The sequence below is a fragment of the Anoplolepis gracilipes genome, chromosome 2 (assembly GCF_047496725.1).
Source record: "Anoplolepis gracilipes chromosome 2, ASM4749672v1, whole genome shotgun sequence".
Lineage (NCBI taxonomy): Eukaryota > Metazoa > Arthropoda > Insecta > Hymenoptera > Formicidae > Anoplolepis > Anoplolepis gracilipes.
This window is the reverse complement of record NC_132971.1, coordinates 6,760,923-6,784,435: the sequence shown is the minus strand read 5'-3', so window position 1 is coordinate 6,784,435 and position 23,513 is coordinate 6,760,923. Positions and strand designations below refer to the sequence as shown.

At 42.1% G+C, this 23,513-nt stretch overlaps 1 protein-coding gene across 1 annotated transcript in view; it reads right to left on the bottom strand.

The window, feature by feature from the left end:
- Positions 1–245: 245 nt before the first annotated feature.
- The window catches only part of LOC140676459 (uncharacterized), a 70,179-nt gene continuing 46,911 nt past the window's right edge, over positions 246–23,513 (bottom strand). Inside the window, exon 7 of the mRNA XM_072911540.1 lies at positions 246–5,387. Within this exon, the coding sequence (XP_072767641.1) occupies positions 5,358–5,387 (30 nt within the window). The 3' untranslated portion in view covers positions 246–5,357. The remainder of the gene's footprint in view (positions 5,388–23,513) is intronic.

Sequence of the window (23,513 nt, the reverse complement as noted above, 5' to 3'; positions counted from 1 at the left end):
AATAACATTTCGTCTCTGTTTATATTTTTTTTTCCACAAATGTCGCATAATTTTCTTTGACTTCTAAAATGGAGTACTTTATATCATGTAATTAAAACCGATGAATTTTGACAATCGCCCGAGAAAAAATTCTATTAAAATATCCTGTTGAAATAAAAGCAGACAAAATATTTATTATATAATCTTAGCAGCTTGATCTTCATACATATATCTCATAATCGATATCGTAATAATGTTTGTTGTAAAAAAAAAAAAAAAAAAAAAAAATACAAAACGGGTCGCGCTTCTTCACCGTTGAGAGATGCAATCTCGAGAAGCGTATGAAGTTTAATGCATCGATAAGCCTGCGCTTCCTTATTGAAGTATCGAGAATTTCGTCGAATTTGTATCCGTCCGACTTCGAGCAACGATCGATAAATAATCGTGCGATAATCGTTACACGCCCCGAACATCATTCCACATTTATCTTCATTTCTAGACAGCTGTACTTCGCGCGAGTTCGCACGAATCGAGGGCAGGTATACATTTCGCAAACCGTTTCGTCAAAAATGACTTCAGACTCCGCACGTATACATATAAATATATACATATATATGTATATTGCTCATCTTTTTATTTTATGTAAAAGTAACGGCGCCACTCTCTCGCCCTTTTTCTTTTTATCGTAAAAATTTGCCCGAACAATCTGACGCAGGTAATTCTGCGTCTCATTACCGGGCGCCAATTATCGAATGGACGATTGGATCAGGTGCGGTGGCAAACGATCCTCTCGATCGAGCCGCGGACGAGAAGAACGACGACGATCGACGGCAATTTCGATGATGATACGGAATTATCCAGCGCGAAGAGAGAAAGAGAGAGGGAGAGAGATAGAACGCGATATCCCGAAGAGTGGTATTCGCCACGGACTAGTAGACCTCTCCACTCCGCGTACGCTACCTCCCCTCCCTACAATATTTTATATTTTTCGCGTATCGCATATATAATATATATATATATATATATATATATATATAGACACACACACACACACATATATATATATATATATATATGCTGATAGAACGACCATCGGATCCGCGGGCGAGGTTCGTTACGGGATCCGTGTGATTTTCCATGCAAATTGAGTTGTTCGCCTGTCATTATGCTAATAAAAATAATGGCGCGTCGCGTAGGGGTAATGCAGCTGTAGTAAATGAACCACCGCGCAGCGCGATCGGAGGTCCATGACGTCGCATCGCGGATCGCGACAACCGCGACATTTTTTCGCGCTCGTCCGGTCGGCGACAGATGGCTGACGTGACGCGCGGTGAAAGTCGTTCTGTTTTACCTCTTCTCTTCTTGCGGACCAATACCGGAAAGAGAGAGAGAAAAAAAAAGAAATGTTAAACTAATCACGAGAGGGAAAGCAAGACGCCACAGATTTGTCTCACGATTAATTTTCATCACTCGCGAACAACGACGTAGCGGAGAAGAAAAAAAAGCTAAATTCCGAATCATCCAGACATTTTCTCTGTAGAACATTTCAGAAGCAGATCTCCTTTGTTAATTATGTAAAATCAAAGTTGTAAAAGTTAATCAATTTTTTCACACGTATCAAATTCCAAATTGTCAAACCTGTCTGTATTCATTTCTTCAAACTGACAGACAGGTTCCGTAAAACACGCTGCGCATGTTCGTTACGTCATACGTGGAGAACGTCTTGGTCGCGCGAGCGGCGATAGTAGCTTCGATACGCGAGAATCGCACATCGCGCGAATGTAACAGTCTCGTGATAGTAATTGCGTTTATGTAAGATGCGCGCGCGCTAAATTGGCGCTGCCGGTCGAAAATAATGACGCGGCCGTGTGTGTAATTAACGCGCGTCATTGTGTTCGCGCCATTTAACCCAGGGTTTTTCCCGGGTGGATATTAATAATGCATAGAACCGAGACGAGAGAGAAAGACGGAGATAGGCGTATCTTTTCCGCGTATCGTACGCGAAAATATAAAAGCGGCATGCGTCAATGACTCGTTTCTCACAAAGCGAGCGAGAGAGCCGTCATCGAGCCGGTGCATCGTGGGACCGATGGCGGAAACGTCTGCCGCGCGGCGTTACGTGCGTGCATAATGCATATCGCGTGACTGCGTCACGGATCCGGACAGTTACAACGTGTACACGCGTAACAATATCGCGTATCACGGCGAATCTCTCTTTGCCTACCGACGTCTGGCATTTTAATCGAAGCCGCGAGAAAGAGAGAGAGAGAAATGAATCGTCGGGAATGTCTATCTTCGTATATACGAAGGGATGGTAGCGTAACGAGCGGCGTGCGTATACTAATAATAAAATGCAAGAGTTGCTCGCTTCTCCTTCGCGCGTATAGGGCACTCGGTATATTGTATATTACGAGACCGGCCGGCCGATTACATTGTAGCGCAATTACGCTATCCCTATGTTAGATCTATGCTAATCAACATTGTTACGTCCGGCGTAGTATCATGCGATCGTAAAAATCGCCAACGTGTAACATTTTTATAGTAAAATAAACAACTTTTTTACAACGCGATAAACCTTTCGCAATTAAATAGTAAAATAATATATATCTCGGCTTATGTAACATAATCGCGCCATCAGAAATCTTATAAAGCCGAAATTTATTTTGTAACCTCTTTTTTAAATCGGTCCGATACAAATAATTCAAGTCCTCCCCCCCCTTTCTCTCTCTCTCTCTCTCTCTCTCTCTCTCTCGTTTCATTACATATGTGATGGCTGGCTTTCGTAAAGCCATTCCGGACAAGGCTGCCGTAATGACGGTTTATCGCAATTAAAATTATACTTGCTTACTACTGTTGTAGCACAATTACCCTATCTACCGGTAGATCTGTATTAATAATCGCAATAATAACAACATTTTACATTGAGACGTTCTTACCTCCAGGCTTATCTAACCGCGCAGCCTATTATACGTATGATGAGAACGTTAAGATGATTGGCCAACCAACGGGTTCCGGTATATATTTGTAAATTTGTTTAACGATTAGTTTTCCATTTCCCGGCGGACCACATAATTGACGAGAGAAACAGTTATTTTTTAATTACCTCAAAATGAAAATTCTCACGCGTTCAATCTGGATTTTCTACGCGACGATCGTTGAGTATATCGTAGAGTATGTGTTCTCCGTTCGACTCGTCGAAAAAAACGATCGTGGCCCGCAAAACTGAAAAATTGACGTTAGATAGTGTGTTGAATTCAATAAAAACGCGATTTGTAAACGTCGTCGCGCCGGACAACTGCGGATGGCACGCCCGCTGCGCTTTTACGAACTGCAGGTTCAGCATGTTCAGCCAATTACACTTTCCACGGTTAGGTGATTCTCCGTCTTAACGGGCAGTTAGTGCCAACATAAATGTCTCCGCTGCATGCTTTTAATTGCACGCTTATAGTACCGCACTCGCGATGTGTCTATGAAATGGCGAAGAAGCCGATATGGGGAAGTTTGAGACGCCGAGGTATGTAAGGCAAACGATATCTGGCTTTACCTGGTTCTTCTTTATTTTTGTGAAAAGTCATCAGTTAGATTTCAATTGGAAATTGGATTAATAAAACTCGAGATGGTTCTCTTCTCTGACAATAAGTAAGTGCTTTAAAAATTTCTATTGTGAAAAAATTCACACTTTGCTCCTTTGTCTTTATATTATATTGATTGTAAGATTTTATGTAACTAGTATTCAAATTAATTATATGCATATTATATTTCTTTACGTTTAAAATGTTATAAACCCACAGAAGGAATCCACAAAATTCTTAATCAAATTCAAATATTTATTTAACAAAATATATTCCTATTAATTTTTCTCTCATATGTAATATTTTAAGACTCATTTTATACATCATTCATTAAAACGGCCACTACTAGTAACAAAATTTTTTCAAAAAGATTTCATTTCGTTTGCTATATACTTATAACTAAAACCAGTGATAATACACTGATTTTATTTAAAAGAGTTTATCTCTTAAATCAAGGCATGCAAAAAAATACAACTTGACGACGAAACCTTTTATTTACACTTGAAATTTCTGCGAATTTATCTTTAACATATTCCAACGACAAATAGTACTTGTAAACTTTGCCCATCTTATTATAATTCACTTGATCGACATTCAGGATCACCGCGTCGCGGGGCCCGTTGTGGACTCCCCTCGTGACGGAGCGGGTTCAGGTGGATATACCTGTCGCGCGATAGCTTTTGGCCCGCGTAGGGATACTCGAATTTCTATTATTAATTTCGTGAGGGACCGCGACGGGGTGCTACGACCTCCCCCCGTGCGTGTCAAGTCGGGGTCGAGGCTCGCCCTTGGGACCCCTCTGAGACAATGGCCGCCCGTGGCGCTCAATGTCTCCGACGACGTCTGAGGACCCCCATCGGGACGCCGAAGCGCCACAGTCGCAGTTTTAATATTATAGAGACGTCAGTTACGCATTCCGTCGTTTCGTATTCGGATCCAGGCCCTGCCCTCCCCTCCCCCTCTCAGGTTTATCGGAATGAGCATGTATCGCCGCACGATAATCGACCGAGAAGAAGTAACGTTTCAGTATCGTTGATGGATCCACAATATCAGTTTTTTGACAACTTTAATGATATTTAGATGAAAGTTAATGATATTCATATAGATTATTTTATTCATTATTATGCTTATGAGAATGCATATACATTTTCTGCGGTCTACTCAAAGGATGAAATAAGCCGTGTAAAAGTAAAAGAAACCTCATTACAATCAATGATGCAAGATATGAGCAGATGGAAAAGTTCCCTAATAATACATAAAGTTAGTATATACTTTGCATTTCGCGCTATAAATGCTGCTATATACCTCAGTTCGTTAGATATTATTCTTGACGGTTTCTCGTTTATTGTAAGTGATGAAATTAAAATAATAATCATTATAGTTGCAATATAGATAATCTACAGCTTTGTAAATGCAACGTGCTTGCGCAAAAATTACAGATAATCTTTTTCAAAGAGAAACATCACAGATACTTACGCCCTGTATAAATGATGATAGCAGTGATGATATCCATGAAGATTGAATGTTGATCCGTAACATGTAAAAGAAATACGTGCATTAATAATCGACGAGAGAAGTTTCGCGTTACGAATTATTACTACCGGCTTCGTCTCGCCCTCGCGAGACTTTTTCAACGATTAGCAATGTAAACTACATGCATGTTGATACGCGCGAAACTTCTCGTCGGCCAGTAGTTTCTCGTGCTTACGCGAAGGAATTGGCGCTCCGCAATTATTAATTGCCAACGGAGTCGGGGCACGATTTTCTCTCGGGGCCGAACCCATTACTTTAGCATTTGGCGGTAACTTAATGACCTATACTCACGGAAGTCGGATCCTGAAACAGAAAAAGCGTGAAGGCACGGGTTAGACATGCCGCCCTTAAAAATTCACTTGTACGCTACGAAACGTTTAATTTTCAATTTTAAGGATCGAGCGTAGCAGCAGCGGCGATGGGGAGGGGGGGGAAGGGGTACGTGGAGCGGGGGGAGGGGTGGGGAGGGTGGCGGCTCCACTCCCGGTAGCCAGTTTCTGCTTTATTGCTCCTTCTTAAATTGCATTCGTTTAGAAATTCCGCTCGCACCGCTCTCGTCGATCGTATTACGCGCAGGTGAGTACGTGCTTACACGTAGGAGGGGTCGAGCGAGGGACAGTGGGACATTATGCAGGCATATAATAATCGGATTGTAATCGGCCGCGCGACGAAATAGCTCTCCCCCTCCCCCTCCCCCTCCCCCTTTCCCCCGATATGTGCATAATGTCGCGCGCAGTTTTCTAAGTATAAAGACGTTCGACAATTTGTTATGCATGCCTCGGTGGACGAAAATTGCATTTAATTCGCCGTTGCCCCTCTCGTGTTCCACATCTCATCTGATGTACCCGATCGTCCGCGAGGGCTGAGACGCGGACCGTGGACGCCACGTTGGCTACATAAATGTAGATGTTTCATTTAAAAAGCCATTTTCGCGTGTTTAGCATAATACGTAATCGCGCGAAAAAAAACTGCGCCAGATCATTCCCGATCGTCCCCGCAAGAGGGTTACCGCGTCGTTAACCGTAAGATAAAAGGAGAATATCGCGAGCATAAAAATATCCCGCCTCGTGATCGATATTCGTCCAACAATTTATTCCACGCGTAAACGAGATTCTATCAAAGTATAGAATGCAAAGAATCCTGTGTGTGATTTTTTTATATTGATTAAATCAATATAGGTAGTCAGAAATATAGAGGGAGAGAGGGAAAAAGAAAGAAAGAGAGAGAAAACGTTGTTTATTGAGCATGTATAATATGGCATAAATATTAGACTTAATTGTGAAAGAATTACTAGAATTTATAAACAAATCTTTAAAAAAATCAAGAAATAGCTTCCATCGTAAGTTACAATTATTGATAAATTCTAAATAAAGACAGACAAAATCTTAAATATCTAGAAGAAGTAAAAATATAAGAAAATAAACCTGTAAAATTATTTATAATAACAAATACAAATAATTAAATTAGAAAATTAATTAATTAAAATTTTGAATAAGAAATTTTTTTTAATGAGAAATTTATTTTTCATCTAACAATCTATTTTAATCGATCTATTTTTTTTACTTTCCTTTTTTTAAATCTTCCCATATTTTCTCTTTCTTTTTCGTTAACAAAAAATTTTATTGCTGACTCTTGTTTCGTTTAAAAACACTGTAACGACAACACCGGCGTTGCGTTGGCGCGTTTCAATCAATCTACGTAGTAAATGGCAATTGGACGCGTCGCGTAACTCACATAGTTCGCACGCATACACACGCATGCATACGCATCGCTCCGATCTCTTTACTCTTCGCTGGACAGTTTTACCACCTTGCGACAATATCGAGTTGTCAAGCGGATCGACAACCGAGAGAAACCCATTGTCGAAACGCCAATGTACCGAGACCATACATATATATACCCGCCATACATCGCAAACGAGTGAAATCTCGGCAATGAAAGTCTCGGCGATAAACGGTAAATTTTCGTTTAATTAAACGTCGATATCGCTTGTATTTCTCTAATCCCTTAATCTCGAGACGACATGGCTACATACGTGTCGAATTATGATAAACGTGTGAGAAGAAACGCGCCGACGTTTCCACACTGACCGCGAGAAAACTTTCGAGAGGGAGCAGTTATCGTTAAGTTCGCGGTTAAGAGGCGGAAGACAAGAGCCGCGTGTTTCGAGTCTCGATTCGACATCTCGTGGCGGCGTACAAGATAGATGGTAATACGATTATCCATGGGAATGCTCCGGGAACGCAGGAGAGCTATAACACGATTGCTACCAGCGGCCGTTATGAACGCAGACTATCGCGCCAATAAACGTTTGTATGAGTTTACGGGGGAAAGAAAGGGGTAAAACGAAAAACGCGAATCGAGCGAAGCTCAAGGAAAGAGGAGACTGAGAGAGAGAGAGAGAGAGAGAGGAAGGGAGGAAGATGGAGAGGATGCCTGTAAGAGAGGCTCGCCGCAAGATCGTTCCGGCTCTCCCACCGGAATTTCAACTTTTAATAATATAAAGCGAGGGAGTCTCACGTTGTGTTACGTTATGATAGCGCGCGCGTCCGCGCGAAGGGGAGACGGAGGGCGAATTAAAGGCGGCAGAAGGAAGTTCTCTCCCACTAGCTCGCTTGCGGCCGTGGCCGGGGCAAACCGCAGCACAGGCACCGCCGCCACCGCGTAATTGCCGAGCTCTCACTTACCGGTCGTTCGATTGATTATTATTTTTACGTTCCGCGACCCCCGCCTTGACCCCTGTGTGTGCGAGAGCACGGCCGCACCGCCCGCTTCGCGGCTCTTTCGATCTCATCATTAAGGCGTCGCATCTCGCGATATCGATACGACAATGTTATCGAAATTGACCTCCCACCCCCCCTCTCTCTCTCTCTCTCTCTCTCTCTCGGCGACGAATCTTTGTTTGTTGAGAAAAAAATTCCGATATACGTTCCCGTAGACGTCTCGGGATATTTTACGAATTTTTCAGATTAATTTTTCTTATTTCAAAATCTTCTCTCAATCCGGTTAGTTAATTTCTTAATTAAAAGACGTATTTAAATTCATCCATCACAGGAGGCTTTGTATTCGTTTTGACAGAATTTTGACCGAGTGTTCGTTGAAATCTATGAGCTTTACATAGTATGTAACATCGTACTCGGATCTATCAAAAGCTATCGTCGATCGATCGATCGGTGGCGGGCTATTATCTTTATATACGTCGACCCACCTGACCTTAATGTACCGACCGCTGCCGCTTGAATCATGTTATTAAACCGCTTGATCTTATGGACAAAGGTTGCCAGGTGTGGAGGAGGACGGGGGAGGGGGCGCGGGAAATGACGAAATCACGCCACGAAAGAGGGTTCCGAGGGGAGAAACGTTGTTTTTTTTTCTCCATCTTCCTTTTATTTCATAATCAAAATGTGAATACACCGGAAGCCGTGATCGTATAATTAAATAACAAAGTAGGAATTCCTCGGAGAGATTGGACGCGGTGGTAATCGCGCCCCGGCTTTTTATGCACAACAGAGTGCGGCGGTTACGCGGTTTAGCTCGACGTGGCGCAAACAAATTAAAACATCCGCCTAACGTTGCCGCATTTTAAGCGTTCACCTCGCTCGCGAAGCTCGTGAATACGAAAGCGGCGAGAAGGTGGAGAACGCGAAGGAGAGGACCCGTAAAACGATGCTTTCGCCGCGCTTTTTCTTCGGCGAGACGCACGGAATAATTGGACGCAAGACGGAGCAGAGAGGAGAGAGAAGCCGGCGAGAAAAACTTCTAGTATAAGAGAGGCACAATGAGCCGTATAAATAAAAAAGCTCGTCGCAAGCACGGAGTTTTAACTTAACTTACGAGACCGAGGAAAACCCGCCCGTGTTGTACCGAATAATAATTACACCCCGCTGCTGTTTATACGTACGAAGTACAGCAATTTCTCCGGAGAGCTTGCCGACAAACTCGGTGCGAAAGGAATACGTTATCCATTCTCCCGTCGCGGAATTTCATCTAGGCTCTTCGAACTGTTCGACAGGTATTTCACAAAGTAATTAAAGGCTCAGAGGAGCCTTGCTAAGAGATATCGTGTATAATATATAGTATATAAACGTAAAAAAATAATATGTAAATTGCGTGTAAATATCGCTAAGTAATAATTGCATCGCAAATTAATAGAACGATCGATCATATCTTGCAAAGATGCAAATCGAGTCTCGAGGCTGCGATATCGACCGTGAACCTTGAAGAAACGCGCGGACGGTCTACTCATTTAAACTAAATTATTCCAAATAAATGAGCGTGTCCTCTCGAGGGGAGTACCTACATATCCCCCCTCTGAGACATTCATTCACCGTTAATTAATGATCCGCTCGAAAGTCGGCAGGATTAATCGCGTGCAATCAGATCACCGTAATTAATTACTTCGTGTTGGAAGCACTTTGTTTGCGTCGGCGAGGGCTATCTTGATGAAACGAAATTGCGCGACGTTGTATCTGAAAATGTGCAAGTCAACGCGCGATACAGATGACTTACTCTTGTCGTCAGATGTTGTTTTTCCCGCTTATTTTAGTACGTCCGATAATTGTCGACTTCACGAACAACCGCACTCTATTACTTTTTTTTTTTTTTTTTTTTTGTAAATCTATCCTATTACAATTTACTTAACATGCAAACTTTATATTATACATAATTGTATTTTGAATTATTCAAAGATATACTCTTTCTGACGTAGCAGATTTATAACAAGTTTGCTGCTGCGATAAATCAAATGCTATTTTTATTGATTGATTAAATCTATTACAAAAGATGTATTTCGTCGATTATTCATTTTTTTCTCGAAAAAATATCGATGAATTTCGGCGTGATTTTTTTCATTTCTCTCCGGCGACCTTACCTTCTATCAGTTCTTCGGGAAACAGCCTACAGCGTGTATAGAGGGCCATATTTTATATAATACGACAGGATCACGGTAATAATATCAGATCGTATCCGAGACGAGAGACTCGTAGAGATGGTTTACGACGTGCGAGCGAGTGAGGCGGCTCGCGAAGAGCGGAGGTGAAAGGTCTTTACGACTCTTCTCGACGACGCTTCCGCCCCATCCTTGGGCGAGACGCGAGTAAACTACTTCCTCGGCTAAACCGTCGGCCGGGCCAGATCGGTGACAAGAGATCCCTTTCTCATATATGAAACGGAGTACGGGCTCGCGTTGTACCGACAGTCAAGCAGATGCGTAATATTTCGGTAGGGAATATATTATATGTCGTCGCAACGACACATCACAACGACACGTTACAACGACACGTCACAACGACACGTCACAACGATACGTCACAACGATAAGATATCGTCGTAAGCGTCATTCTACGCTCGAATACAAAGGCATACATATAACTGTGATATAAGAGGAGACGAGACTCTGCCATTCGCAGGATATCATCGAGGTCATGCCTCCTTCTATTTAGAAAACAATTTTTCATGGGGGAGAACAGAATCCAAATTCCAAAATGTGTCTAAAAATTCTGCGAGCTCATTCAAGTCACGATAGGCTGTTGCTGAAATAACGATTGTGAAATATCTGCTTCTTTCAACAGCTCACGTCTGGCTGAATCTCAGGTTCGTGGGCGTGACTATTAAGATAATCGACGACGGCCATTAATAAAACTAGTGTGACGAATCGCTCGCGGAAGCGGGGAAAACGAGTTTGGGGTCCGGAAACAATAGATCACAACGTTGTTAGCATCCGAAAGAGGGGTGCAATAAAGAAACGAGTCTACGTGCCGGTTTACGTTGCCTAGTCGCTTACAAGATGACAAACGAGCGTTTCGGGTGGCAAATCTTATCAACGGTAGATAGATAGCGCGAGACAACTCTTTATGCGCATCTCGGACGGATATTTTTCGCAGCAGATGCAGGAAGGAGGAGAACGGATGATCAGAGGTCATCAAGGCGAACACCCACGTGTACTCTCGGAAACGCACCCAGGTAAATTATCATGCGAAAGACGCGAACGCGATCGTAAATCTCGACGATTATCAATCGTAAACCCGTGTGCGATATAGTAAAAAAAAAAAAAAAAAAATAAAAAAAAAAAGATATGAATAAAATCATAAAAATCTCGGAAGAGAAACATTTTCAATCTGACATGTGAGACTCTTGCGATCTTTATTTTAATGTAAAATCTCACTTTCACGGGAGAAACGTAATCAACGACGCCTGTGGAAAACCTCGTGACTTTCCACGGAATTGCATTAGCGCGTGATACGCGCGATTCTTTATTAGAGAATCTGCTATTTTGAATTCATGTGGGTAAAAAAAAAATATGAAATAAACTAGTCGCCGGGAGATGTAATTGCGACTTCAATTACGCCATGATTCGTTACAATAGTGCCTGCGATCCCTATCGGCTCTTCGCTTTCCACGACGGACTGGGTTTCTGGTGTAACTTGACTCGTCGAGAGATTCGGTGAGAGACTACTTCTGTTTCCGAATCTCACGCTCTCGTCTCTATGGCATCACACTTTCGTATCTGTTCAATCAACTGGTATCGCATTTTCGCGATAAGAGAACGCGCCTAAAACGATTTTTCCCTGAATATCGTGTATTCCTCTTGTTTTCACTATATGACATATCTTTTAAGGTAAATTGTATTGTATTGTATACATAGGTATATACCTAAGAATAAAGAAAGTTTGCATCAATCGCATTGCCCCCGTCAGCGTACAGTCCACGCTCATTTACACGTTAATTTACGGGATCGTTTGACCCACAAGCTCAGAATGACAGCCAAGCGAGACACGACGCTCAACCCCTGACGGAATAATTTTGCTTTCCTCGGGCGTTTTGCGAACGAACGAGTGGCGCCTGGTCCACCCCCTGACCTATTCCCTCCTTCTATCCTTTCCCCACCATTTTATACCCGTGGGCGGATCCCGGATGGACCTAATAAATTGTTTGTTGTAATTAAATGAGTTCGAGGGAATCGTGTAGGGCGTGTGGGGTGGCACGGGGAGACGCGAGTCGAGCGAGGGGAAAAGAGGGGGGGGATGGAGGAGGACAGAGGTCTGGGGAATAGGGCCTCTATATATATATAAAGGAATAAAGATGAACGGCCTATGGATGGGCCGCTATCTGCGCCGCTGGAACAGAAACACGCTCGCGGCGCGACAGCCCCTGACAAATGACGGCCCGAGCGGGGCTATTGCCGCCGCCCCCCAGCAACCCCTCCTCGCAAAACACTCCGCAGCCGTACCCCTCTATGCGAAACGGCCGTACGAGCCACCCCCGACGTCGACGGGGCCCGGGCCATGATTAAACAGGGGGGAAAACGAAATTGAGCGGCGAATATTCCGCGGTGCGCGTCCGAGTGCGCTTGATAAACTCTCGATTGGCTCTGCCGAGCAACACGACTCTGCGGGCCGCTTTCATGGGAACGATCCGAGCTCGTGGAACACCATCGCTGGATTTTTTTTATCCGCGCGCGAAAAGTTTTACGCACATCGAATACCCTTCGCTGAAAAAAATAAAAGAAAATATTGAGTTGCTCAGGAAGAGCAACTTAAAAATCGTAAATTATTAGAGAGAGATAAATTTGCCGAATGTCGATGCTTAATGCGTTATCCTACTTTAACCAGCCTAAAAAGAAGAGATTTTGATCTTGTGCAATAAAAATGTGATTTAGTTAGGAAATATTTAGTAATTCATTATAATATATCTTGAACTTTTTGTACTTAACATGTTTTATTAAAAAATATTAATATTTGCAAGAGATGATGTAGCAATTTGCCTGAAACGTGTCTCTCCCTGCATAGTGTACATAATTCTATCATTTTGATTTTCTGAGACAGAAAAACAAATTTTTTTTTTTTGTTATTTGATATTTCCTTCGGTCTGACGAAAGCTTGTTTCGTTTTTTTGAAAATAGACGGGAAAAAAATTGAATTTTCTTTTACAATTTTTTACAAAAGTTTTTATTATATATTTTAAACAAAAAATGCTATCAACAAAATTGTTCGTTAATCGTTCGTTTATCACTACTGTTTTTCTGAATGTATATTTAAAATTTGAAGACAATTCGTCAGTTGCAGCCTGAGATGTCATGTACACCATTTGAAAAAGTTTCGACAAAAACATCTTTAACAACTTGTTTGTTTCCAATTATATATCATGAATTTTTTTCATCTTACCTCTTGCATATTAATTTAAAAATTTCAAACTATTTTTTTGAAAGCAAAAAAATTTCAAAATTCCAAAGTAGAATGATCCCCCTTAATCTCTTGAGACATCAGACGAGATATTTATAAGAAATGCGCTTAATAAAAGATTCTATTAAATTCGAAATACTTTTCAGTATTAATATTACTGCAAGGATATACGCTGACGTGCAATCCTGTTCTTGTTCCTCTTAAGGTCTCTCAGGCTCCTCTTCTGCGATGAAAGAACAGAGCGAACATATATCAGACTAGAAGGCATATATCCCGCACGAGAACGTCGTCCGCGCAATGTAACTGCGCTGCAGCGGAGCGCATTCTATTTGATTTGCAATTCGAGCGGATCGTCCTCTCGTGAGCGGTGAGGGGACGAACAAGAAGCCTGCGAACCGCTTATACATCTATGTTACGTGCGTGTGCTCGTCGCCAAGCTAGGACTAGGGACGGGACAGGAGGGGAGGACCGGAAAGACGAATTGAAAGTCACCGCCGTTCCTCGTGTCCTGGGGTGAAAACGCAATCTTCGCGAAGCGGCGGGGCCCATCGCGCAGAGATACGAACAAATTGATTTTAGTTCTCCTGCTCCCTTTTACCGCTCCGCTCTAAGAGAGCTTTCTCTCCTTGAATTCTCTCGACGCAACGCGGAAGAAAAATTACGAGCGGCAACGTTTCCCGTTTATCCTCGACCTAATTGTCGGTTCGGCCTTCCGACTTTCTTTCGGACGTATGTGGTGATTTCTTTTTCGAATGAGAGTCGAGATGATTTTGTCGGGAGAAAATAGACTCCTAATGAATCTTTGTAACTCTTTTCACTTTGTAAAGCAGATACACTGACTATAAAATCCACCTGACAAATATAAGAATAACAGGTTGTCTATTCAAATCTTGTAAAAAAATTCTCTAAAAATTCCAGATATTTTTCTTTAAAATTCCAGCTAAAGAGAATATTTTAAAGATTTATATATATAAACACAAATTGATATATATATATATATTTATAATATATTTTAAGGCATAATTTGCTTGACTTTGCTGTTTATAATATAAGAGAAAATTAAAAAAATTCTCTATATCTCACAAATTAAATTACACGAAAATTCCCTGATTTTTTTAGACAAAAGAATAACTTGAAAATTCTAAGTTTTCCATGTTTTTTCAGGAAGATATCTTGAGTAACTAATATATCAATATGGATGAAATATGTTTGGGCATATGAAGTAATATAATAATCTTCTTTTTTCAAGAATGGGAATATATTATTATCAATACTTAATTATTATATAATTATAAACGATTTTAATTACAGATAAAAAATTTATCAGGAAAAAATCGGAGAATTATCATGAAACTTTATTGGGATTCAAAACAATTTTTTTTAAATTCTCTCTTTGATAATTTTACTTTCATATTGTAATCAATTATGCGTTTAAAATATATTACACAAAAACCTCTCTTTTTTGCCTATATTTTTCTGATTGTGAAACATATCTTTAATCTTCAGCGATGAGAGAGCGAATAAAAAAGGGCGACATAGAACAATTGCTTCGCGCTCGGTGGACCACGAGAATCAAGAGGGAAAAAATGCACTATCGATGCACACCGTCGAGACATGAAAAGGGAGAGAGGAGAAGGGAAAACGAGCGCGGATAGATTCGGAATGCCGCCGATGGATTTGACAGAGAGGCTCGCCAAACGTTGTCGCGTCATTTTGTATTTTATTTTCGAGAGTCGCGCGCGGATTGGACACGGTGCGTTAACAGCACTCGTTGTAATGCTTTATAATTCCCCGCGTCTGTCCCTCCTCCTCGTCCCTCTTGGCGCCAGCGGATAACAAGGGGAAAAAGGCATAGCCCGCACACCAGCCGTTGGATTTTTCGTGTAATAAAATATGACGTCAAAACCCCGGGTGAGCAAGGTTCGAGCGAGATGCGTGTTGAATTAATTCGCGAATTTGCGCGCTAAAAGCGCTACGCTCGGATAGCAAAAATAATTTTCAAATTTTCAACAGGTATCTCCAGCTTGGTAGAGACTATAGAAGGTGACAAATATGTATAAGAAATACATGGAAAAATTTGAGATATGCTCTTCCCAAACAACCAAAAAGATATATGTTATGTATATCTATATGTATATTTATGCGTCGACCGATCGGCGAATATCGCGAATTGATTATAATCTCTGGAGGAATTCGAGGCAATCCGCGCATTACGCCGGGATGACATAACTTTGCGTAAGCGAGTATAATGGAACACCATTTGCCCGTGCACACGCGCATTATTGCGCTCGGGACGAGAGCGGAGCGGGCGCGAGCGGTATGGCGCATCTTTTATTCATCCGACAGAGTGGAGCCTTAATTTGAATTGAATAGGATTTATAAATTATTTCAAATTATAGTTGCGACGCATGACCGTCGGTACGGAGCCTGCCCGGAGCTCCGGTAGCTACCGAGAGCATCGACGACGACGACGCTGGCGACCGACGATCACGATATGCCGCTCTTTACCGAGTCCAGATTGCACCGACAGGTGCAGCGGATATACCTCGTGCCACCATCGAAGGAGACAGAAAGAGAGAGAGAGAGAGGGAGAGAGAAGACGACGAGCCCTTTTCTTGCGTCGTCTTCTACCGAGATTCTCTTACGTAAGCACGTGCACGCGGCTTCTCGCGATGGAATTCGAAATCCCTCGGGCGTCATTCAGTCGGATGTCCGCGCGGCTCCGGTCCGGAGATGAAGGAGAGCATCTCTCTCTTATACTCCGGATCTCGTCCGTCTCTCGCCCGGGATCCGTGACCGGTATTCGGAGAGGTTGCGATAGAAGAGATGAGAAGCGAATGAGGAAAAAAATTTCCGCGCCGCGGGAGAAAAAGTCGCGTCGAGGCGATCGCTGGGTGATGCATCGATGCGGTCGAAAAGAAGCAGGATCAGGTTCCTCGCAATGAATTCCGACAGATGAAAAAGGGACCGGGGTTTTATTACTCCCGATAGAAATGTATCGGAACGTCAGTAACTTGTCGTCATTTGCAGCGCCGGTCTCTCTCTCTCTTTTTCTTTTCACCCGCTTCTTTCTCTTTCCACGTGAAGATTCCGAAAAACGTTTCTTCTTATCTTTCAAGACAAGTTTAATCGCATTTCTTTGAGAAACACACACGTTATAAGAGGAATTTGGCAAAAATCTGGCGCGAGAGCAATATAAGAATACGATAATCTACAAACATCGGTGCCAGACGATAAATTGAGGATGATAATGATCATTATGCAAATATTTGATGAAATTCGACCTCAACATCCTTTATTATGTATTTGATTATTATGATTAAATTAAAATTAATTAAATTAAATTTAATAATGCTAAATTCTGCATTTCGCTGTCGAACCAACGAACGAGACGCAAGAGATTTAATGCAATTATCTATCTCTTCATCTTCGACCATTTATCTCTACCTATTTTCTTCTGCCAAAAATGTATGCAAGGAATTCCGAAAGGACAAACAAGAAACGTCTCATTCCAGTCGGGAAAAGAGGTCCGGTGCCAATATTGACCAGGTCAAGTCTTGTTTTCGTGGAATGATACGTGACGTCGCTTCGTCTCTCCCTTCCTTTCTCAGTGCCCATGTGGGCGGTAAGAAATCGAAGAACGTTCGCGTTATGAATTACAGATTGACTTGTGCGTACGTATTGGACGCACTGCGGGTAACGCATACCTGCTTGTGTCGCGAAGAGTTTAAGGCACTGCGTCGAGTACAATAAAAAAGAGAGAAAGAGAAATCAGGCAAAGGGAGGACGAGACGAAGAGAAGATAGTCCGCGAGACTGAAGAGAAGGGAAGAGAAACGACCAAGAATGAGCAGCAGGTTGCAAGTCGTTCAAAGGGGTGAAGGAACCGCTGTCGAGCTGCCCATTCTCGTCTGTTGTCCTCGTCCTCGTAGGAAGACAGTGCGCAGGAAAAGAAAGTAAAACGACGGAAACGGGGAGAGAGATGGGACGGACTCGTGGATACACACGCGTATGCAGAAATATATATATATATGTATCGCTGGGATACGTCACCCGATTAATTTGTTGTTAGCAAACAGGTTGGCAAACTACGAGCGGATGCTGGCTTCAGCAAATAAAAGAGCCTCCATTTATTAAGCCGGCAATAAAATAGCGCTCCTTCGTTCTTCGTTTCTCCGCGATCCTTCCTTCTTTCTTTCTCTCTCTCTTTTTCTCTGCCGCTCTTTCTTCTCTCTTTCGCTCTCCTGGGTTTCCGTGGGTGGAACATCGAGAAAGGAGGAGGGTTATACGGAGCAGAGGCAGGTTATACGGTCGGGGAACCAGGACTGATTTATGCGAAAATCAGGGGACTCTCAGCCCCAGGATCCATGGACCGGAGGTGCACTGCGTGGAAGTAATGCTTTGCCACACCGGCGAAGCGAGTTAATCCACCCCAAAGTCTGTCGGAAAGCCACGAGGAAGTATCCTGACGAGAGTCGAGTTGTCTAGACTCCTGAGAGGATCTATAAATAGAACAATTAGTCGTCCGATTTACCGGTATCTTTCTTTTGAATAATCACTCATCCAACATTAGAATATTGCGTTAAAATCTCTATCCGTCCTTCTCTAAATCGATGTACTTTAATTTGTAAACCTGAACGACAATTTACGATCCTAAAGGTCAAACATAGAGAGAGAAGTCTTAGAATCAATTTACTAAAAAAATATTAAAAATATACATACCTATTACATCGCACACAAACGCACGTGACACTCAAAAATTTATTTACGACTTACAATTTTTTCCACGTCTGTTAATTGTGTGACTAGATGTATTTAAAATTTATTTTGCTAGCAAGAGTGCGTGTGCCTTATCACGAATTCGAGTTCGCATCACAAACGGGTTTAAACGGGAACGACTTCATCTCGAGAGCGATCCGACGGTATTCCGAGTTTCGTGCAACGGTGGGGAAATAATGAGGGTGAAGAGGGAACAGGATATCATTTCCAATAGGCGCGACGGTGGTGGCTATGTATACGTTCCATCGCTTCGGGCGGCCACGTCCCCCCGGCTTACACCAACCAACGGGGGCACCATGGAAACGACGCGGCCCGGGGTCCCATGCTGCGCTAGGAAGCATATATCCTCCGCTATCTAAATAATTATCGCGGCCATTACCATCACGTGGCGTTGTCCGGTGGAACCAACGACGCGACGTAGCGCCCCACGCCATATTACGGCCAGGGATATTATGTATAGGTCGATGTACACGTGTGTGCGCAAATATATGCGCGTGCGCATGTGTATGTGTATATCGAAACAACCGAGCTACCGTGTACGGACACGAATATGATGCACCTACCCGCTGTTCAGTGGTATCTTGTGGCCGCGAGAGAGAGAGAGAGAGAGAGAGAGAGAGAGAGAGAGAGAGAGAGAGAGAGAGAGAGAGAGAGAGAGAGGAGCGATTTGGACGAGAGGAAAGGACGCGCCTTCTTCAATAGCGACTTTTTGACTTCCAGCCGCGCCACGAGACGAACCTCGCGACTTTATTGATCACGGCAGTTATACCGACATGTGTCGCGATACTTATCGTGAGTCGTGTATATACGCATACCATGTCCGGTAGTCTGGTCACCGCTGATGTGCGCTCGACTACGAGGACGTTTGAATGAAGCTCCTGGGACACAAAGTGAGGTTCATTTTTTCCGCGAGAGAAACACCTTCGAGATCGGAGATTACTCCGCAGATTACTCCTCGCAATGATATGGATCTTTTTTTTTCTAGGTATATTTTTTATATCGCGCGTCTTAAAAGATTTTCACTGACATCTGCGATTTCCCGTTCGCTATCGTGTCTCTATGTGACACTCGGTTCCTCGTCAATGTGACATTTATTCTTTCGAAACTGCAAAAAATACGCTCAAAAGAAGCTAGAACAAATGCAAATTGAAGAGAGCAATCGTACAGAATAATCTCGTTACCAGAGATATTACTGACAGCGCGATGTCATACTAGGTAAGAGAAGGAGAAGACTAGCGAGGAGAAGATGGCGAGAGCCCGAGGCAAGCGCGTTTAAGAACGCGCTTCTGCGAGAGCAACCGAAACCCGGCTCGCTGCTACTAGGGAGGCTCTCCCTCTCGGCTCGAGGGTAAAGGCACCGCCAATTAGCTCGAAATAATGAACGCATTTCGGCGTCTTTTGTTTTGCTTCCGTTCGCCGCCTTCTAGCTAGCTAACCCGGAGCTCGCCCGGAGCGAGAGAGCGTGGCATCACAATGGAGAGGAGAGAGACTCCTGTGTTTCAGAAATTTACCGACGACGACGACAACGACGACGACGACTACGACGACGACGACGACGATGACGACGACGACGATGACGACGACGACGAATGAACGACGATGCAGGAACATTACAGTTACCTGCGTCGACCCCCGCCCTGGGTAGTAGCATAAAACGTGCTCTTCCACTACACCGATTCTTCGGTAAGCTAAATTATTATTCCACAGTACAGCTAGACGGTTGCGTTGCCTCTCTCTCGCGGAAGATTTTTGACTATTCAGGTCTCGCACACAATGATGATGAAGAGATGTTCTAACGAAGAAACAAGACCCGTGCGGAATTACCGCGGGATATTAAACATGCGGTGAAAACGGAAAAATGTAGGGGAACAACATTAGCGTCAAGATATGTCGACTACGGTTATGCTTTTACATTTGCCGTTAGCAAGCCGCGAAAGATGTGTATGAAAGTAGAAGCTTTATTACAAAAACATCTTTCTGCGACATCTTAAAATCAAATTTTATACTCTTTCTGTTAGATTAATATTTTTCACTCCTAGTTGAAATTTGGGTGTGTGAAGTTAGCACCCCGACATGCAATTTTTATAGTTCTGATTAGTTCTAGCTTCTTCTTAAAGAGTTTAAGAGTTTTTTATAAAAAATAAGAGTTCCGTCGATTAACGGTTTCAAAACTTCACACACCCTTGAAATTTTTACTCTATTTTCAATCATAATTTTCAATCTCAATTTTCTAGTATCTATTTTGGTCTTCTAAGTAATTAGATTCACATTTTTTATTGAAATTATTTCACCTACAGTTTTTCGACATCTTTTAAATTAAAAAAACTTATTTACTGCCAATTAAAATTTATTGTCTATTTGAAGTACAAAAGAGAAGTTAAATTTTTATATAAATTAAATCCATCAAAATCTTCCAAAATCCATCAAAATGTGAAAAAATTAAAGTTAAAAATAAGAATAAAATTTCGATTTGATATTAAAAAAAAAAAAAAAAGAAATAGTTTATTTGATTCATTCATTGGTCGACATGTACCAGAAATGTTTCATATAAATATGAGCAAAATTTTCAATCACTTTGGGGACTGGAAACTAATTCCGGTTTGAATAATCCTGACTACGGATAATCCGCGTGCATTTGCTGCGGTGAAGCTGTGAGAGAGAAAAGGGAGCACATGAAGAAAAGATAAAGAGAGAGAGAGAGAGAAAGAGAAAGAACGAAAAACGGAACATAGCGAGATCTCTCGAGTGGGCAAAAAGCAAGCGGTGCGATCGAGTGAGAACGATTCAATCAGGAGCCACATAAATCTCCTCTCCGTGGTCTCTCCGACACGGGGATCCCTTCTTTCTTTCCACGATTCACCGACCAAGAGACCACGTTGTTCCTCGTTCCTCCCATCTCTCCCCCCTCCCCCCCCTCCCGCTCCTCTCGTCGGCCTCTCCCGATCTCGTTCTCCATGCCACGAATCTCCCGGCCGTGGTATTAATTATGCGCCGTGCGCCGTATGCGCTCGCGGGCATTCCGCAGCCGGTACCAGTATTTGCGCCATTGTTAATCCGCGCTCTCCTCTCCCGTCTGCTACAGTTTCGTTTGCTCCCTTGTTTTCCCCGTCCCCCAGTCCGCCCCCTCCCGCCGCTCGCGTCGGCACGTATTTTCTTTTTACCGCGTCTCGGCGCGCTTTGACGCAACTTGAGCGCACTCCTCGATGGCGTCTTGCACCGCTTCCTACTATTCGACATCGTCATCGTCATCGTCGTCGTCGTCGTCGTCGTTCCCGTCACGAGGCAATTTTTCGCCGCCGGCGCGGCGAAACGTGAGCCGGCGAGTCGTTTAGCCGGACTCGTCTTTCACGATGCCGTGGCAGAGAGAACGAACCGACGAGAAGGCCGTACAGATCCTACATTTTTCTTGTTATATTTTTGGTAATATTACACAAATTACACAGTTTATCAAAAAAATGTACAAGAAAGAGAATCATCATTTTCTGCGGTTCTTTTTACGCCAAATACAATTTTGCTTGTAAAATTGCTTCATTACGTTACAATTTTAAGAAAACTTGTGGTTAAAGTTGTAAAAATGAGTTATTTTAGTATATATTTTATCTTGTAATAGTTATATTACGTGTTTTTTTTGATAAATCTTGTTGCAATCACAGTTTAAAGAATGTTGTTAGGCTTTTCAATCTACAAAAGGAATGTGTTGCGCCAATTCATTAAGAAATTCATGATTAAATATGGTTTGCGAAAAAACTTCGAATTGAAGATTACGAAATAATTTTCCATTATGTGTATAATACTTGATGGTTTTTCTATGTTGTTGAATATGATTCCGTTAATAAAATTAATAAACTCAAAATGACGGATTTAATGTGGCAGACAATAAAATTGAAAAATGTTCGAATTTTTGTAACAGTGTATATATACATGCAAAAATTTACGCCTACATTTTAAATTTGTCAATTTTAATATCAAACTTATATTATAGTTCTTTAAAAAATCAAAACATTGAAAACTATTTGATACAGATCCTCAATAATATAATTCATAATTTTTCCGCATTTTTAATTAGGAATATTCTATTAATTATAATCGCGACACTACAAATTGCTTTCTCAGGAATTCCTAAAGGTCCTAACAATATGCTTGACTACAACAAAACTTTTCCAACATTTCATATACCGTAGCTATAACATAATTAAAAAATAGCTCTTAGTAATCCAAAAAAAACTCCCTCTCTCTTTTTTTCAAAATTATGACGTGATGTAACAATTTGAAAATTTTACTCGACGTTAAGAAAACTGATAAATAATTATTCGCTTTCTAATGTTTGAAAACAATTGATTTTCCGTTAAACTATGTTATCGTGTAATGTAGTAATTAATGTAATGTAGTAATTATGGAATATTACGTCTGAATTAATGATAAAGCAATACAAAGCTGCTAAGCGGATGAAATAAAGTCGCGTAAAGTAGTACGATGAAGAGACTTAAACTTGTTTCGACTCAAAACTTGTGACGTCATCTTGCCCGCAATTCTAAAATAATTTTGCATGCGGAATGTCGCTATCTGCTTTCGTAACCATCGTTATACTATTCTCTCCGCATTTTCCCGATATTCTCCACGATTCGATAACTTATAACCGTAACATCCTCGACACGGGATAACAAATAATGTGGTCTCTTTGAAGCCGCATTTTTGGACGATCGAGATGACGGACGAGACTTTGAGTCTACGACTAATATAACGGGCCAGAATTCCATCTCTCGTCGTGTTCTCGACGAAAGCGCCGCGGCGAAGATATACATGTTTCTGTTTGAATATAATCAACGTCAAGGGTATACGTCCTTAGTACATCACTGCCGCATACAATTATGTCAGCGATGACGCGAGGAGGAAAAGACGGAGAACCCTCGAGCGGGACGCGAGGCATTAAAGTGTCAGCGGCTGGAGTTCATTTAAATCCTGAGATATCCACGTGGTTTCGTTTCTCGCGGCGCATGTGACCGTGACAGTTTTAAACACGAGGGCTCTTGGTATCGATATTAGCCGTATTCTTTATTTTGCGCCTTTTCACGCATTTCATGATTTAAACTCATCGGCTAGATCGAGAAGCAAATTGAATGGATCTCATAAATTATGTCTTAAATCAAGCTATCATGAAATTAAAATTAACATAAAATAATATAAAATATATATTTGTTATTTATACATGGACACAATATTTGATTCGAAGAGGAACAGCCGTTTCTTTGATAATAAAATCTCGTTTAATAATATCCGCGTTTTTTATATAGGATGCTGTAATTCCGGACGTAACACGGTGCTATAATCCAACGCCGTCGAAACATCCTCCGAACATCATAATCGTCAGCGGCAGATTCTCATAAAAAACCCGGAATGAAGAGCGGCGTTTTCCCGTCCTCGCGACGACTGTTGTTACTAGCGGCGGCGACGGCGGCGGTGGCACTTGTGAC